Raw genomic sequence first — 19,463 nt, 5'->3', positions numbered from 1 at the left:
TGGATCCATCAATTGTCTTTAAGACATTTAATTTGTTTACTTATCAATATATGTGTACCAATATGACAATATCTAAATCCATATATAGGATCGTGTTTTACTCAATTCTATTAGTTTTGTTAAATTTCAAAATTACACATATCTAATACGTTTTAAACACAACCCATGCAACTTTAAGTTATTTATAATATGAACTTATGTCAAACACGCTATAGTATCTTGTAACCTTTCCATTAAGGCACTTTTAACAACTAGTAGTATACCCATTCCAATCCGGGTAATAAATCGAAATAATACAAAATACAAATACGTACCCATGAAGTTTAATAAACACTGGTTTTAATGACAAGCGATGCGCCGAACCATCGTTCTAGCCGTAATATCATATTCTTCTTCTTTGGTTCAAAATAAACTCATGAAGTTTATGTACGGATCATGTTGAACTGAAATCTAGACTTGAGCTCTTATGTTGAACCTTTGCATCATAGACTACAAACAATAAGATTAAGATTAAACCATCCCAAAGCATTAAAATAGGCCTGGAGTTAGGGGTGTCGTATGGGTTTGTAGATTGGGTTTCGGGTTCCTCGGGTCAGGTTTATAGGGTTTTGGGATGTGGAATTCATAGCCGAAACCCGACCCTAATAAGGTTCGGTTTATTCTGTACTTGGTATTCAGTAATCGGGTTTTGGGTTTTTAATTTGGGCTAGTAAAATGGTGTCAACAGGTTTCTAGTTGGGGTTGCTTTGGATCTGGTTCGATAATCGGATTTTGGTTAAAACCTACACCCCTACCTGGACCTAGTACAACCCGATTCTCAAGTTCTTGATCATCATTATACTTACAAAAGCCGATCTTCTGAGTTGTTAGTTGTTACTATGCCATTCACATGTCTTAGACAACTGCTTCAGCTAGCCCAAAAATTTAGGGGTATCCTAATTTTTTTTTTTTTTTGGATTAGGGATATCCTTCGTATAAAAAGATAAAAAATTTACACTGCGTAGATAGAGTTGAAGGGTATTTTTACACTACGAAGACGGAGTTGAAGGGTAGCCCGGGCTATCCCTTCTTATACATTGCCTCCGCCACTGGCTTTAGCCCACAAAGACTACACTGAGGCGTGCATTGTAACTAATCAACAGGTGCACCATGTTCTCGTTGATGTTGAATTGTTGGCTCATATAGTCTTGTGAAACAAAGCTACAATTTTGCAAAAGAAAAATAGAATTAGACTCATTCAGTCATTTTTTTTAAATCAAGCTAAAGTTAACATTTAATCCAAAATTAACTTTAAAACAATAAAACATTCATTTGTCGACTAATATTAGACCATTGGGTGTGGTTTGGTTAGTCCCCAAAGAGACTACCCACCACATAGGCGTCACCTCACCAAGGGTGGAGGATCACCCCCTTAGGTTATACGTAGTGGGGCGGTATGCCCCCACATACCGCCGCCAAAACGCCCGGAACACGAAAACAATCGGCGCTATGTTTCAAAAATAGGGGGAGGGCGCGAGATATTTCACGGCGTTTTGATTGTTCTGCATTTTCCACTTTGGTCCCTGCATTTTACACTTTGGTCCCTGCATTTTACACTTTGGTTATGATGAGGTAGGGGCTTTATGACTACGGGCTCTAGTGGCATAACGCCCCATAAAGCCCATGTGTGACGTGGCACGACACATGTCGCATAACGCCCACAAAGGGGCTTTATAACTACACATGGCCTTAGGAACTACCCAAGGATGTGGAGGATAGTCTTCCCCCCTTTTTTTATTAATTTTTTTGATTTAGTTAAATAATTAAAACAATAAATAAAAATAAAAAAAGTTACATTTAAATAAAATCCTAAAGCTACATTAAAAAAAACCTAAAGTTACATTAAATAAAAGCTAAAGTTACATTTAAAAAAAAACTAAACATTTAGAAAAAATACAACACAAATAATTAAAAAACTACTCGTTGTTTTCTTCGAGATTCCAAATGTGTTCGATCAAGTCTGATTGAAGATTAGCATGTGTGAAATCGTTATGTAATGAGAACCTGTCTAAATCTTGTTGTTCTTCGCTAACCGGAACATTATTCTGCTCCACCGCATTCTCGTCATACCCACAAATTGCGTGGCCTTCGTCTTCGATGATCATGTTATGCAACAAAATACAAGCATACATACAGTATCGCAACTTTTTGGGTGTAAAAGCGCGTGTCGGATTTTCAATAATATGTCATCTTTGTTGGAGAACACCAAAACACCGTTCAATATCTTTTATCGTCGCTTCTTGAAACTTGACAAATTTCTTTCTTTTTTCATCTGGCGGATGTCTAACAGTTTTAACAATTGTAGAGTACTGTGGCTTCCGATCAGTCAACAACTCCAACATCACCACTCCAAAGCCATAAACAACACTTTTTATAGTGTATATGCTGGACAACACAAATTCAGGAGCACTATAACTAAATGAGCCGACCAACTGTGTCGCCACCTGTACAAAGTTTAACAAACTTATTCAAATCCCAACATCACTACTCAAAAAATATGAAATCAAATTACCTCTAGCTCCGCGTTTGGAGTGAGGGCAGCTAAACCACAGTATGATAAATGAGGATTGAGTTCTTCATCAAGTAAAATATTTGCTGATTTTATGTTTCTATGTACAACAGAAGGTAGGCAAACTTCATGCAAGTACCTACTAAGAAAAAGGGCTTCGGTTAAACCAACAAAAATAAGAAATGTTTTTAGTTTTTATATTTGTATCAACGGGTGACGTACTCTAGAGCTCGAGTAGTGCCAAAAGCTACCTTAACATGTGCATTTCACGTTTTTGCTCCTATCATCAGCAAAATGCAACAAATCTTGCAAGCTACCATTTGCAATGTAACCAAAAGACGGTGCCCATGCTCTACACAATATCCAGCTAATGAAACTACGGATCCTGTACCACTAATTTAAAGAGTAAAACCTTGCTGCTAGATCGTTACTTTTGTTAAGCGACCTTTAATCTCACTAATTTCACCAATATTCCCGTTGCTACCTGGCTGAAAAGGAAAGAAAATACAAATATATTATGGGTAAATATTTAAAAATAATCAAAACATGCTACTGTGAAGGCAATTTTGTTTATGTAAAACCATTACTTTTACTAAAATCTTACCTTTATTCACTCCTTATATCAACACCTCTTCCGTTGCGGCTTGCTACTGCTGCAGATGTCTCAGTCTTAGTTTTAGTCTGCAAGTATAAAAAGGGGAATCAGGCTCATTACATTACAATAAAGATATAAAGCGTAATAAGATGTGATGATGGTTTGATTTAAATAGCAAAAGTTTATTTAAAATAACGTGATGAGATCAAACAATTGAAATGTTTAGTAATCAGTAGTAATTGAGTTACCCCAGTTTTGATACAAATCTCATCCTTTCTATTAAGTTCAAAATAGACAGTTTGTAAAATATGATAAAGATAATAACTGAAAAAAAAGTGCCCTGGACAATTATACAAACTTGATCTTAGGTTAACTGATGTGCGTGAAGTGTGTTATAATTTTTGATATATATTTAAGCCCTTTTTACACTTTTAGCCAAGTTTTAAATTTATAAAACACGATATTCACTAACACTAAACACACATATGGGCAAGTGCACCCATCGTGGACGTAGTATAGTGTTGGTAAGATACCGAGGTCGTCCAAGGACACAAGAGCTTTTAATACCGGTTTATCCTCAACGTCTAACCAAATCAAAAAGTTAGAAAAATGTTTTAAACTAAGAAAAATAAAAACTAACTAAATGCTGAAAAATAAAAATAAAATAAAAACAGATAGACAAGATGAATCACTTGGATCCGACACATGTATTAGTATAACCTTTGATTATTTTCGCACTTTTGCACTTGTTTAAGAGATTATCTTAGTTATTGTAGTAGGCCCCTCTTTTGAAGGCGACGTTACCCTCAACCCAGTAGTTTGAGTCAGCAAGGATACAATCCTAAAGGGTCGGATTATTGAAAGATAATGAATTAAGTTATTAATGCAAATTGTGGTAGGCCCCGCTTTTGGCGGTGACGTTACCCTCGGCTAAGTAGTCTGAGTCAGCAGGGATACAGTCCTAAATAGCCGGGTTATAGTATTAATAGTAGTTAACTTATGAGGGGGTCAAAGAGTTTGGATCCCCGCCATCCAATACCTATGGGCATTGAAGGAGATCCTACTAAATTTGACCCAGGTCCCAAGCAGGACCTCTAAACGCTGAACAAGGGCAAGACCCTTACCAAACCGTTCCCTTAACCCCCGACCAGGTAGCCAACATACCTCCATATAGACCGTGGAGATATGAATGGTGAAAATCTTTTATTTTATATAGACAGTAAAATAATGCCAAGACACCACGGACAAACGATAAGGAAAGATCACCTTCAACATAAGTAACTAGTTATTAAAGTCATTAATACAAAACCAAATAAAAAGTGCAAAAGATTAAAAATAAAAAGTATTATACTAAACACTTGTCTTCACCAAGTGATGTAAGAGACTTAGGCAAACATGGCCTTGATTGTCAAGAACTCTTACGATCAATCTTGGATCCCGAGACGACTCACACACTCTACGATGGACAATGGATGATGGTGGTGGATGATGGTGTTATGGTGGTGGTGGGTGGTGGATGAAGTGTGAGAGAGGTGGTGTGCCAAGGGATGAGAGAGAATGAAGCCAAGCTCCTCTATTTATAGGCTGAACAGAAGGCTGGACACGGCCCCGTGCCCGTCTGACACTCTCTCTCTTCATTAATTGTAATTGCGAATTACAATTAATGCGCCTGCTGTACTTTCACCACGCCCCCGTGCCCGCTGGACACGGCCCCGTGGTGGGCAATGGAAGCTTCTACTGGTTTGTCTTTTCTGCTGCTTCCTGGGCACGCCCCCGTGTTCGCTGGACACGGGGCGTGTTCAGACTCTGTTTCTTCTCCTTTGCCTTGGGAGGTGCCGTTGAGGGTCCGGGCAGTCTACTTTTGTTCCTTTTCTTGTAATTATGGTAGAATTAGTTGTCTTTTTGCTTCTTTTGTGATTTTGAGCTCATTTCATCCTGAAAATACAAAAGGAAGACAAAAACACTCTTTTTCCAACATTAGTACTTAAAAAGGGTTAGTTTTATGCCTTAATTGATGTGATTTATATGTTGCATTTTACACACATCATTAACAAATTGCTTACCAAAACTCCTCTTGAAAATGAATATTTAAGCTTCTAAATCTTGATTTGCAACTACAAATTGAATCGACTGATCTTTTACACTTTTCTATAAAAAACAACAATAACAAATCATAACTGGATGAACTCTGATGGCAATAATCAAATCTATTGACACATTTACACACCTCAATAAATAGTTAAAGAACTTTGTAGTCATTTAGTTTTATTACCTGAACCCGAAACTCTGTTCTTTGACAAAAAAAAAACTCCATAAAAAGAAGAAACCCAATACTCACATTGTTCAATAATAATGTTATCTCCATCTGTAAAGAACTTACAATCAACAATAAAAATGAAAATTAGGACCAATGATTGAGAGAGAATAAGAAATACAAACCTTAAAATCCCCAAATCACTCAACGTCACATAATCAAGAGTTAAACACGTCTGCTTTCAAGAAGCATATGATTCTACACTATGTGCTTGACTGATTTAACCGGTGGTGTGAAGACTCTGAAAACTTTGATGACACATCGGCAGTGGGAAAGTAAATTTGGGCGAGTGTTTGCAAAATCCAGAATCAATGACCACGTATAATTGCCACTGTTGTAGAACATCATCAACCCCAATTTGAAACCCTAATTTGCAATTTGAATAGGTATTCACAGAAGTGAGTGACAAGGTAACTGAGTAGTGAGCATGGTGAACACCATGGCTGCAAAATCACGGTTGCTTCCATGGTAGAAACTATCAACTTCCACCATGATTCTTCAGGAGTATGAGAAGGGAAGGCAATTTAAATGGGATACATTTAAGGGAGCGGTTTGAGGAGTGTGTAGGAGAAGTAAGAAACGAAAAATGCAATTGAACAGATCTTATATCGGAGGAGAAGACGCTTCTCTGCGTGGATCGTGGGAGAGAACCGCTCTAACTTCTCTAGACAAAAACCTGCCAAATTTTAAGGGTTATCACGGCTGAGATTTAATCTCAGAAATAACTGCCGTGTTTGGACCGCCAGATCATCTCAAAAGTAGTTTTTTGTCAAATTGGATGGAGGGCTGATGGTGGGAGAGAACTATATCTCAACCACCATAGAAGTCGACAACATGGGCAGAATAATATGGAGCAAAACCACCAGCTTTGGAAACTGTCATGAACCGTCATGAGGGCAGTTTTTTTTGAGTTTAAAGGGCTAAGATTTAATCTCAGCATGATTCGACGGTGGAGATGGATTTCAAAAGTAGTTAGATTTAATGGAATCCATAGATATATATAATTTGTATAAAAACCTTACCAGTTCAACATCTTATCTTGACTTTTATTCCATCATGTTTTACCTTCCAGCAAGACGCTGACCACAAAAGTTTGCCTTGCCTGAATGATATAAGATATCACAAATATGTTATTTACAATTTCCAACCATCTTATTTATCTCATATTCAGTTTTTTTAAAGGTGGTCAAAACTTTTATGATTCATACAAATATATACAAGTAAAATCACCATATTTTCTATACGAACACGACAATAGTTAGTCGAATTGATTTGGGATGAACAATCGATATTGGGTAGTGGGTATCTAAAAATATTGGTACTGAACCGTATGGTACCAATCGAATTTCGGTACCTATTTTTGGCGTTTTTTAGAATCGATACTTTCGGTTCTATACAATACGATACAATATTTTATTCACTTTTTACCTTTGATACCGTACCGTGCTGAACACTTTTGGTACCGATACCAAGGCCCATTTTTAACGATTTTTATGATCGATACTTTCAACAGGGGTATACTACCGAGCTCATCCCTAACCTTCATAGTTAAAAAACTACTACACTGAAAAAACAAGGATAAAATTTAACACAAAATTAAACTCCAAGGATTAAACCACAACACAACAAACTTATATCCACCACACATTAAGCCAACTTGGCAAACACGCGCGCTCTTATTGGTCCATGTCATCCAGTCGGTGTTATACCCATGCTTACGTACACAAATCAACAATCACATCCATCAAACACTTGTACATTATGCATCTCCACTTGTACATATCTCCTTCTCTCTATATCTAACATTCACATATTATTTTCTCTCTCTAGATTCTTCTTCAGGTTCTTCCTGTTCTCACATTTCCGATCGCACAAAACTGAAGTTATTCGAGCTGTTTGTTATTCCGATCGTTGTTGTTTCAAAATTAGGGTTAGGGTTTTCTGATTGCAGAAAAATGGCACAAGTTGTGGAAGAATGGTACAAACAGATGCCTGTGATTACTCGTTCGTATCTTACGGCTGCTGTTCTTACCACCGTTGGATGCTCTCTTGAGGTAATTGATTGCTCGATCGTACGGTTTAGATTATATGATTGTTAGGTTTTATATCTTTATTATGCAATTGATTTTGTGATAGGATGTGTTAGGGCATATACGTATGCCAGATTTTTATTATTTTGATTGTTCGTTGTTTGTGCATTTTTTGGTGGAGATTGATGATATGATAAAATTCCTGAACCGAAATTTAGCTAAAACCAAAACTGAATAGCGTAACGTATATGTTCGGTCGGTACCAGTGTGGTACGGTGTTTTTAAAAGTACCATACCGTACTGTGTATGTTTGGTTCGGTCAGTTTCGGTATGGTACGGTGCTGCTAAAAGTCCTGAACCAGGACCGTACCGCATGGTACTGATACTGATATTGAGCTAAATTCAAAACTGAATGTCATACCGTATATGTTCCTTTGGCACCAGTATGGAATCATTACGGTACCGGTATTTGGTATGATATTTCTCATCGTGAATTTTGAAATTCATCGGATTTGTTTTCTATTGGTTTTTTTATTTAGTTTTGAAGCTTCAGACAATTCAGTATTATCTATAGGGTTTTTTTTATAGGTTTTATTTGTTTAATATGCTTTGTTAGTTTGATTTATTGTGTATGTTTTTTTCAGTTTTATTGAGTTTGTTTGAAGGACCAGTAAAGTAGTTTGAATTTGATACATATTATGTTACTGTAATAGCTGTTGAACTTGGTTATTTTGTGTGTTTTGGCAGATAATTTCGCCCTACAACTTGTATCTGAACCCGAGGCTTGTTGTTAAGCAATACCAAATCTGGCGGCTTATTACTAATTTTCTCTATTTCCGCAAGATGGGTAAGACTTTATAAGTGTTTGGTAAATTCTGGTTATTAAAGAATTTGATTGGTAAAACGGCCAAAATGACATTGTTACAAGAATAATCAGAATTTTGGGTTGCAGATTTGGATTTCCTTTTTCACATGTTCTTTCTGGCTCGATACTGCAAGCTTCTAGAAGAAAATTCGTTCAGGGGAAGAACCGCAGATTTCTTTTACATGCTTTTATTCGGTGCAACTGTTTTGACAAGTATTGTACTTGTTGGAGGGATGATACCTTATGTCTCAGAATCTTTTGCCAAAATCATCTTTCTTAGCAATTCGTTGACGTTTATGATGGTAAGTAATTGTGTTGTATTTGTCTAAGATTTTGTATTTTCAATGGCAATATCAATATATCTAAATTGTAATGTTTTGATTTGATCTTTTATATTTTTCAGGTTTATGTTTGGAGCAAGCGAAATCCATATATTCATATGAGCTTCTTGGGTCTCTTTACCTTTACCGCAGCTTATCTTCCATGGGTTAGTTCACGTCACCAATTCATACCTATAACTAACGAGTCAACGGGTCAAAAATGAGTGTTTTTTAGTGTGGATCAGTTTGGTAAACTTGAAACATCTTTTCCTATTATTTTTATTTTATTACAGTAACGTGATAAATGATCACAGAAAATTATATTGGTACAATATTCATCCAAGTTTTTTTTAACAAAGCGATTTAAGCGTTTGCATGCATCAAAGTACACTTGCGCCAGATTTTGACCCGTTTGACATATTTCATTCTTCACTGTAATCTTTTATCTGACGCTATTGTGATCCAAGTTAACCCAAACAGGCCATTTTATAACTAAATGGGTCCAAACAGCATAGTTGTCAATAGCGGTCACTATGGTCGCTATAGCGAACAGCGTAGTGTATAGGTCGAAGGTTGCTACAGGGTATGTAGCCATAAATGGTGGGATTTCAGTTTTATTTTTTATTAATTTTTTTAAATATAAATAGCGATTAAATATAGCTATAAAATAGCATATATACAAGGGGGTTTTGATATAATATACATATAAAAAAAATTTAAAACTTTTTTCAAGTGTATCGCTATTTATAAATAGTGCCCGCTATTCATCGATATTCGCTATGTAGCATATAGGTACCTTGTCGCTATTCGCCGTTAACAACTATGAAACAGGCACCTCTAAATCTCCTTAATCTGTTACTTCTCTAAATTCCCTTTATCACTTACTTCATGTTCTTAATGTCTTGTTTTCACTACAGGTTTTGTTGGGCTTCTCTGTTCTTGTTGGTGCAAGTGCTTGGGCCGATCTACTTGTAAGTCCGAGTTTTATAAAAAATCACTATGCGGTTCTCGCAATTTTCTACTTAAAACTGCTTGTATTGAAGGAGCCCCTGTATATATTCTATATGTATTAAAAAGCATGTGATGTGACAGGGAATGGTGGCGGGTCATGTTTACTATTTTCTTGAAGATGTGTATCCAAGAATGACGGGTAGGCGCCCTCTAAAAACACCGTCATTTATCAAGTCACTTTTTGCTGATGAACCTGTCGTAGTGGCACGTGCTGCAGAAGTGAGATTTGCAGCTCCAGCCATAGATGAAATGAGACGATGATGAGTTGCTATGGAGGACTAAATAGTAATATGCATGTTTATGGTCATGAAGCTTAAATGTGCACATATTGTGGTATGGTTTAAGATGTCAGTTATGTAGGATGTTTATGTAAGTGAAGGGGTTGCTAACAACTAGTATAGGTTTACAATTTTATATAACTTTCATCCATGTGCAAAGATTTAACAACTTTTTGGTTTATCCAAAAATAATGGTGCAGTTGTGGTGTTCATTTAGCGTTTTTATTTTGTTTGCCGGTGTTTTTTTAGTAAAGTTGCGAGTGATAATAACTTTTGATCAGGAGGTTGGGGCTATTTTTGTTTTACCCAAACACTCGGGTTTAGCCCTAGACTAAACCAAACCTATAAATTTCGTGTTAAGTTGTTTAATGTTAACTTAAATGTGCACATGATGTCGTTTTTTAGTAAAGTTGTGAGTGATAATAACTTTAGTTTTAACGCTTTAGCTTTAACGGCTAACAAAACCCTCGAAAAATCTACTCATAAAATTCATTTATTTGTTCACATCGTAAAACTTGAAACCCCGTCACTTTAGTAATTATGCACTTTCTTGAATTGCCTTTAATTAAATAACTGGGGTTTTCACTTGTCTAAACGTTATTTTCACTTATTGGCTTGAAAAAGCCAATAAGTTTCAAAAAGCTAAGCCAAACACCCCCTTATTAGGGCCAAATGACATAACGTGCAGAATTTTTTAACATTAGGTACAAAACAAAGCTAAAGACAAAGGACGTCGCTTGAAATTTGGTATAAAGATAAAAGACAAACTTTGTAATTCACTCTTATGTTTTATTAAGGATATGGGTTTTGGACCCCTGGATTAAATTATTTAGGAAAGATAATATATAAAACGGACATTCGTGTTACGTGATGTCTTTTAATTAATCTTACCCACACTTTGGGTTTAGAACAACAACGACATAACCAAAACGACGTCAGAGCAGTACTCTAATTTGAGGAGAAAGTGATTGTTGCCACCCCATCTTATGTTTTCTTAAATAAACTAGAGGGATGTCTACATTGATTGTCTTGTTGAAAATAATATTTTATGTAAATTAATGGTCCGTTTAGGCCCGTGACTCAAACTAAGTATGATAAAGTCGGCTCGATTTGAGCTTTTAGTGAACATAAGAGATTAATCACCGGAGTCACGCTCATCAGACTTACTTACCCTGAGGTTCTCTTTTCTACCGGCTACAACTAGATGATCCACATATATATATATAACAAGTGATATGGTTCAGTTTTTGATAGAATTTTTCTGAAGCAGATAAAAATAAACAAGTCGTAACTGATTATTGCAACTGCAAGTCACAAAAGAATGTTTCGAAAAGCGAATCCCAAACAATAACAATTTTTTGTTGTTAGGTTTGCATCTGGGTGCTTCTAAAAGTTCCAGGACTACTATTCTTTTCGACGTATACTCTCCTCGTCATACATATAGCCAGGCTAGAAGTTTGCCAACAGATAAACTCAAGACTACCTACACGTCGGTTAATGTGGGAGTTTATGTCGTTCAGGTTAGCTACGTATACACATTCATGTTTATTTATTTGAGGTGACAATTTTGACCCATTTACTTATTACTCGGTTAACTCTAATATGTTATAATACTTAAACGGGTCAAACAGGATAAAAATAGCTCAAATGGAAATGGGTCAAATGTGAATGAAACATATGTTTTCAAAGCATAAAGCCTCCTAGATTACTATATTCATAAAATCTAGATGATTGAAATAATTTGATTTTGGTATTATTCTATTTTAAAAATTATAATTTTTTTAACAGTTAATTTTTTTTAACAAAATGTGTTTCTTGCCAACCCAACCCGACCTGACTGGAACTGTTTTGACCTCTTACTCAACGTGTCTATTTTGCCACCCATGGAAAGATCTTTTGAGGTATTATATGGTTTATAGTAGATTATTTATATCTAACATACGTGTTTATTATAGGCTTGTATCTGGATATACCGCTGGGTATATGACAGCAGCGCGGTTCATTTTGTGGGAAAACTATTTATTGCAGGTTTTGGTCATGTTTTATAACTGATTTTCTGATTAATATGACTTGTAGCCCAAATAACGCCTTTAGACTATTTTTCATGTTGCGACGTTTCCCTGGAGAATCCAAAGGGAAAAAGAGGAAACTTCATGAGGCTGGTGCTTCCGTGCTTGTTTATACCAGTTTATTCGTTATATGAAGGATTTCTCCTTTATGTATGTTTTTTTTTATCTAAATTTCAACTTCATTATGAGTTGTGCTCCTTTTGCAGGTTGGATCTGTGGCCACAACATGTTCTACTTGTTTTGTTATAAGATACTTTGTGGTGAGTTTCTGCATACTTCCTCGCCTATAACATCACAAGTTAGTGTTGGAAATATGGACGGGCCAGGCGGGTTTGGGTAACAAGTAACCTTTTGGTGTTGGTTGAGACAGATACCCGAGACACTTTATAAAAAATAGATTTTTTATAGTACATTAATGTGTCAAATATAATTGGGTTATTGGATTTTATCACCCCAAACTATTGGCTATTGGCCTCTGTCACCACATCGTTAACTAATCACTAACTTTAGACCCCGTTACTATACTTTTGGGGGTGTCATAGGGATCTTAAGACACCCCAAATGTATAGTAACAGGATCAAAAGTTAGTGATCAGTTAACGACGTGGTGACAGAACACACTAAGTGTTAAGTTGGGGGTGATAAAATCTAATAACCCAATATAATTATAATTATTACACATTTCAATAATAATAATAATAATATAGTTTCTTCAACGAAAATGATTTAAGAGAATTTGTAATGTGCATTAGGTGTTTGTCGTTCGTTCATCGATGTACTCTCTTTTTGGGTTTTTACAGCATATATTGGCCCTATTCTATAAACCAAAGAATTCCACCGTTCAAAAAAAGATTAAAAACTAAATTTTGTTAACTTTCAATCCGTTTGACCTTTCCCTTTTAAGCTGTTATTTCAAAAGATGTTTATTTGTTTGAAGCATTAGAGATAAAACCAACTCAATCAATCCATATATATCTATGGCACCTATAGTTTGTTGAGAAAAGTTGGGTGGGATGACCCAAAACAATTTTAATGATATTATGAATTTGTATTAATAGCTAGTGTCAAATATAATTATATTATTTCAATAGTAATCAAGTTTTTTTTTAACAAAAATGATTTACGAGGATTTGTGAATCATAAATTAATTACTTTTGGTTCAACCCGTTTGACATCTTTTCTTTTAAATTTTTTCCTGTTTCACCCATTGGAGATCAAAACAAAACTCGAATGCATCAACGGAATTGGTCACGCCACCTCTAGCAATTCAGAAGCATTATTAAACTTAATACTGGTAACCGCAGGATGTTTTTGTTGGAATTCCTTGCAGTAAGCGATATAGAATGAGGGTTCTGCAGATCTTGTTTGTTCATAAATGAATTGATAGAAAACATAATAGAATACATCCGAGTATATATGTTCGAGGCATACATGAGATAACCGCCCCAAATAAAATAATGAATAATACATACTAACCTAACATACAGTTTAATCTAATATGTAACATAATTATACGATTAATCTAGCTTATATGTATATATATTAATTATACTTGTCTAACACCCTCCCGTAAGCTAGATCATATGAGCATCATTCGTAGTAGAGTCTTTAACCGTAGGAAGTCCTTTGGCTGCAATGCTTTAGTCATGATATCAGCTAATTGATCCTTAGTTGGGCAGAACAGAATTGTTACATCTTCTCTTCGGATTAGGTCTCTTATGAAGTGATATTTGACCCGAATATGCTTGCTCTTGCCATGATATACCGGATCTTTGGCTAGACATATAGTGGACTTATTATCACAGTAAATAGGTATTGAATAATTGTCCTTCCCTTGTAACTCATCTAAGATCCCTTTTAACCATATTGCTTGACATCCAGCCAAGGTAAGAGCCATGTATTCTGCCTCTGTTGAAGAGAGAGCAACTACCTTTTGTTTCTTTGATTGCCATGATATAGGTCCCGATCCCAGATGAAAGATGTATCCTGAAGTACTCTTACTGTCATCCACATTTCCTGCATAGTCACTATCACTAAAGCCTACAAGTTTCTGTTTTCCACCCTTAGAGTATGTAATTCCTTGATCAAGAGTTCCTTTAACATACTTGAGTATGCGTTTAGCTGCCTCCCAATGGCTTCGTTTGGGAGATTCCATGAACCTGCTCACCTTACTTACAGCGAACATTATATCTGGTCTAGTATTTGTCAAATACATTAGACTTCCTACTAGACTTCTATACATGCTTTCATCTTTGAACTCTTCTGGATCATCCTTTGATAACTTTATCCCATATTCCATCGGTGTTGATACCGTGATACAATGATTCATTCTGTATTTTTCGAGTAAATTTCTCATGTATTTCTTTTGTGATAAGATTATATTCCCATCTTCATAGGAAACTTCCATGCCGAGAAAGTAATGCAGTTTTCCCATGTCTGTCATCTCAAACTCCTTTTTCATTTCATCTTTAAACTCAGAAATTAACTTCATAGAGTTACTGGCTATGATTAGATCATCCACATACAAGCATATTACCAATTTTCCGTCTTTCGTGCTTTTAATGTACAGTGTATGTTCATATGTACACTTCCTGAAGTTGTGATATATGAAGTATGTATCTATTCTGCTGTACCAGGCTCTTGGTGCCTGTTTTAAACCATACAGGGCTCGTTTTAGATGACATACCTTGGTTTCTTCTCCAGATTTGATATATCCTTGCGGTTGATCTATAAAGACTTGTTCTTTCAGTTTTCCATTTAAGAATGCGGTTTTTACATCCATTTGGTGTAAATGCCAGTCATTTTGAGCCGCGAGTGCCAATACTAAGCGAACTGTTTCGAACCTAATTACTGGAGCAAACACTTCTTGGTAATCTATTCCGAACTTTTGTTTATACCCCTTTACCACCAATCTTGCTTTGTATTTATCTACATTTCCTTTCTCATCATACTTTGTCTTGTAAATCCACTTGACCCCTATTGGTTTTTGATTCTTTGGGGGATCAACTAGATCCCATGTTTCATTCTTGTAGATTGACTCCATTTCTTTGTTCATTGCATCAATCCATTTCCCATCCTTACTAGCTTCTTCATAGGTGGTAGGATCCATGCTAGCATAGAGCACAAAATTTATCACTTGATTCTCATTATATTTCTGTAATACTTCTTCATTAGTCAGCGCCCTTGTGTTTCTATAAACACTATTAACACTTCTTGTACGTATTGTTTCATTTTCAGAATCTGAGGATGAGGAGGCTTCCTCATTCTGTTGACTTTGACTTGATGTGGTGTTTAGCTCGCTGTCATCATTATTCTGTTGCATATGTTCAGATTCCGTTGGACTTGAGTTTACCTCCATGTTATCCGGTATGTTTTCTTGTTGAATAGGGTTCAGTTCTTGTTGAATATCGGTAGGATTCCGGTCCTCTATGCTTTGATCCGTCGATACTGCACCATCTTCTAATATCATGTGTGGAGTTTCATTTAATTCATTATTGACGACCCACCTTTTACTTTCGTCAAAAATCACATCTCTACTTATAGTGATCTTGTTAGTCAAAGGATTAAATAACTTATATCCTTTGCTATTATCACTATACCCGACGAATATCATCTTTTCCGTTTTATCATCCAATTTATTCCATTTCTGTTTAGGTATGTGGACATAGGCTACGCTACCGAAAACTTTTAAGTGTTCCACATTTGGTTTTCTTCCATTCCATGCTTCGAATGGAGTTACATTTGGTCTAGTCTTTGTAACCGTACGATTTAGTATGTATGTAGTGCATGCTATTGCTTCTGCCCAGAACTTGTTTGGTAATTTTTTCATGCTCAACATACTTCTACTTAACTCCATTAATGTCCTATTCTTCCTTTCCGCTACCCCGTTTTGTTGAGGTGAGTAACTGTTTGTAAGTTGATGATGAATTCCATTTTCTTTCAAGTAATCTTGAAATGATTTTCCACAATATTCCCCTCCGCGATCTGTTCTTAACGTTTTAACCGTGTGATCGGATTGATTTTCGGATAATGCTTTAAATACCTTGAAGTAATTTAATGCCTCGGACTTGAGTTTAAGAAAATACACCCAAGTTTTCCTAGAATAATCGTCAATGAAGGTAATGAAGTACCTGCATCCGCCAATGGACTCCGTTCTCATCGGACCACATATATCAGAATGAATAAGTTGGAGTGGTTTTGTTGCCTGCCACTTTGTTTTATTTGGAAAAACTTTCCTTGCTTGTTTGCCCGATACACACCCCTCACATATGCTTGTGTCTCTTGAAATCTTTGGTAATCCATGCACTATATCTTTGTTTCCCATATCTGCTAGTGTATCAAGATTTACATGTCCATACCTCTTATGCCATAGGACGGAGGTTTCCTTGGTGGTCATGGTTAATGCTAGTGTTAAATCCCTTTCAGGATGAAGAGGAAACATCTTGTTGTGTGTCATTTTTATTACACCCAATGTTCCATTTCTAACATCCTTTATAATGCATCTGTTTCCTTGAAACGTAATCATATAACCCCTTTTTATAAGTTGACCGACGCTTAACAGATTGTGCCTTAAGCCTTTGACATAGAACACGTCTTTTATCTTTTTGTTTTGTCCTTGTATAGCGATTTTGATCTCCCCACTGCCTAAAACTTCTAACTTTTTGTCATCACCGGTTCTTACCTCTTTTCTTATTGACTCATCCAATGATGTGAACAAGTTCCGATTTCCTGTCATGTGGTTGCTGCAACCACTGTCTAAATACCAATGATCATTGTCATCTGTTTCTTCCATATTCAGAATCATAAACATAGAATCATCCGTTTCCTTTTCCTCCGGTTCACCATCTTGATGAATCAACATATTGTCTGTTACATTTTCATCTTTCTGTTTGCAAAACTTGGCGGTGTGGCCAAGTTTTTGACAATTGTAACATCTAATAGAACTCAGATAACGATCCCTAGTTCTACCGCGTCCTCTTCCCATTCCACCGTTCCGGTTTTGTCTAAATCTGTCTTGATTGGCGTTCTGAACTTGGAACGCATGTTCGATTGGTGGATCTTCGTATCTTTTCATTCGTAATTCATGGGATTGCAGAATTCCCATTAACTCTTCGGTGGAAACATCCTCTAGATTCTTTGTTTCCTCTATAGTGATCACAACCGACTCAAAGTTTCGAGTCATACTACGTAGAATTTTTTCTACAATACGTTGTTCACTAATTTTCTCTTCGTTCATTCTTAATTGGTTTACTATTAGGGTTATTCTATTGAAATAATCTTCAACAGATTCCCCATCTTTCATTTTTAACGCATCAAATTCACATCTAAGGGTTTGAAGTCTTACAGTTTTCACCCGATTTTCTCCCTTGTACGATTTGTGTAATATATTCCAGGCCTCCTTTGATGAATTCGTCATGGCAATCCTCTCGAATACAGTATCGTTCACTGATTGAAATATTATGTGTAGAGCACGTTTGTCCCTTTTTAACGATTCTCGGTATGCAGTATTTGCTTCATTTGTTGGATTGTTTCCCAACTCTTGATATCCATCTTCGACGATGCTCCATAATTCTTGTGATTCAAGTAACACTTTCATTTGAATGTGCCAGTGATAGTAATTTTGCCCTGTAAGTTTGGGAATTTGGGTTTGAATTCCCTGCGATTGATTCATCTTTGTCTATTCCTTCCTGAACACGATTGATTTGATTTGAATGATGTTCGGATCGTTATGGCTCTGATACCACTATGTTGGAATTCCTTGCAGTAAGCGATATAGAATGAGGGTTCTGCAGATCTTGTTTGTTCATAAATGAATTGATAGAAAACATAATAGAATACATCCGAGTATATATGTTCGAGGCATACATGAGATAACCGCCCCAAATAAAATAATGAATAATACATACTAACCTAACATACAGTTTAATCTAATATGTAACATAATTATACGATTAATCTAGCTTATATGTATATATATTAATTATACTTGTCTAACAGTTTTATCAGCTTTTGATTCAGAGGTGTCATTAGATGTTCTTGGTCATCCTGTTCTTAACTTGATCTTTTCATAATATATATAGGTTTCCCATTTGACTTTGAATTTTTTCTGTGGTCGTAGCGGAGATCCTCCCTTCGGCTCTGGTGTTGTTCATTCTAAGGAAGCTGCCACCCAAGAGAGTTTCGGCATAGTATCAGCCAATTCGTTAGGCATCAAATTTTTTTGTATAATACATGGACATGGAAACATAAGTCATTTGGTTTGGGGATTGCACAATCAGAAACCTAAGCTTGTTGCAATATTTTGTGGGAAATAACAATGCATGTATTAATTGCACTTGATTATTGGTTGGTGTGTTCGTGGATAACTTTGGTTTTAAAGTTATAGTTAAGTTTTTTTATTTACCTCGATCAAACATTTTTCTATATTGTCAAATTTCTTCATTAAAGTTACAGTTAATTAGTTTTTCTATTTACCTTGTGTCATCATGATCGATGATATTCACTCATGAGGATTGGTGCCATATATAAAGTTGGAAGACACACTACACTCATCACACTTTAATATAGCTTTAGTTCAAGACTTCAAGTTTTGAACTCACAGTCTCATATTTATCAAGCCATCGATCTAATTTGAGAGATATGCAAATAATAAGGACATGGTAATCAATACACATGATATACCCCAACCCAACAGACAAATCCGAAACCTGAAACATTTAGAACGGAATCAATCCTAGCACAAAAGAAGAGGGCAATCAAGAACTTATATGTTCTAGACCCAACTATAGATATATGGGCAGATTTTCATCCATAACACAATGGTATATGACCCTAAACTCTCATGTTTTATTATGAAATTAAGGCATGAATTTTGATTATGGAGTTCTCCTACTTGATGTTGGGTTAATTGATTCTATTTATAACTACTTCTGTAATAACCTAGAAGAGTAAATATATTTTACTTTTCAACACATTTTCTCTTGCTATTTTGTGAACTTATTTTTAATGAAAAGTGTTTAAGAGTTAGAGATCACTTATAAATCACTGAAGTTTTCAGCTTTGGTGTATAATCGGGCCCCAGTTGTGTTGGTTAAGAAAAAAGATGGGGAATGGCGGATGTGCAGGGATTATCGCAGGCTCAACGAGGCAACAATTAAAGATGACTTTCCAATTCCATTAATTGAAGAATTGTTAGATGAGCTGGGTGTGGCCACATTTTTTAAACCCGGGTATCATCAAGTTCGTATGGCACCCGAAGACATTTATAAAACAACGTTTCGAACCATTATGAATTTCTTGTTATGAAGGAAAACAAGTTGTTTGCTAAAGAATCAAAATGTGTGTTCGAGGGACATGTGGTCGAGTATTTGGGCCATATTATATTCGGTGAAGGGGTGGTTAGGATTAGTCGGGTATTACATGTGTTTCATCGGG

The 19,463-nt window shown here is 35.9% G+C and overlaps 2 protein-coding genes and 1 pseudogene across 2 annotated transcripts; 2 read left to right on the top strand and 1 right to left on the bottom strand.

Moving 5' to 3' along the window:
* Positions 1 to 2,225: 2,225 nt before the first annotated feature.
* On the bottom strand, positions 2,226 to 2,813 carry LOC110919625 (protein STRUBBELIG-RECEPTOR FAMILY 8-like). The gene is made up of 3 exons (XM_022163892.2): positions 2,800 to 2,813; positions 2,552 to 2,687; positions 2,226 to 2,483 (listed from the first exon to the last, which is right to left on the bottom strand). Exons 1-3 carry the CDS (start codon positions 2,811 to 2,813, stop codon positions 2,226 to 2,228), a joined length of 408 nt encoding a protein of 135 aa, XP_022019584.2.
* A 4,444-nt stretch (positions 2,814 to 7,257) lies between these two features.
* On the top strand, positions 7,258 to 10,184 carry LOC110915334 (derlin-2.2). The gene is made up of 6 exons (XM_022160015.2): positions 7,258 to 7,511; positions 8,235 to 8,334; positions 8,440 to 8,654; positions 8,756 to 8,839; positions 9,590 to 9,643; positions 9,765 to 10,184. Exons 1-6 carry the CDS (start codon positions 7,413 to 7,415, stop codon positions 9,942 to 9,944), a joined length of 732 nt encoding a protein of 243 aa, XP_022015707.1. The 5' UTR covers positions 7,258 to 7,412; the 3' UTR covers positions 9,945 to 10,184.
* A 168-nt stretch (positions 10,185 to 10,352) lies between these two features.
* On the top strand, positions 10,353 to 18,236 carry LOC110919626 (annotated as a pseudogene).
* Positions 18,237 to 19,463: the final 1,227 nt, after the last annotated feature.

This window comes from Helianthus annuus, chromosome 16 (genome assembly GCF_002127325.2).
Source record: "Helianthus annuus cultivar XRQ/B chromosome 16, HanXRQr2.0-SUNRISE, whole genome shotgun sequence".
NCBI lineage: Eukaryota > Viridiplantae > Streptophyta > Magnoliopsida > Asterales > Asteraceae > Helianthus > Helianthus annuus.
This window is presented reverse-complemented; position numbering and strand designations above follow the sequence as displayed.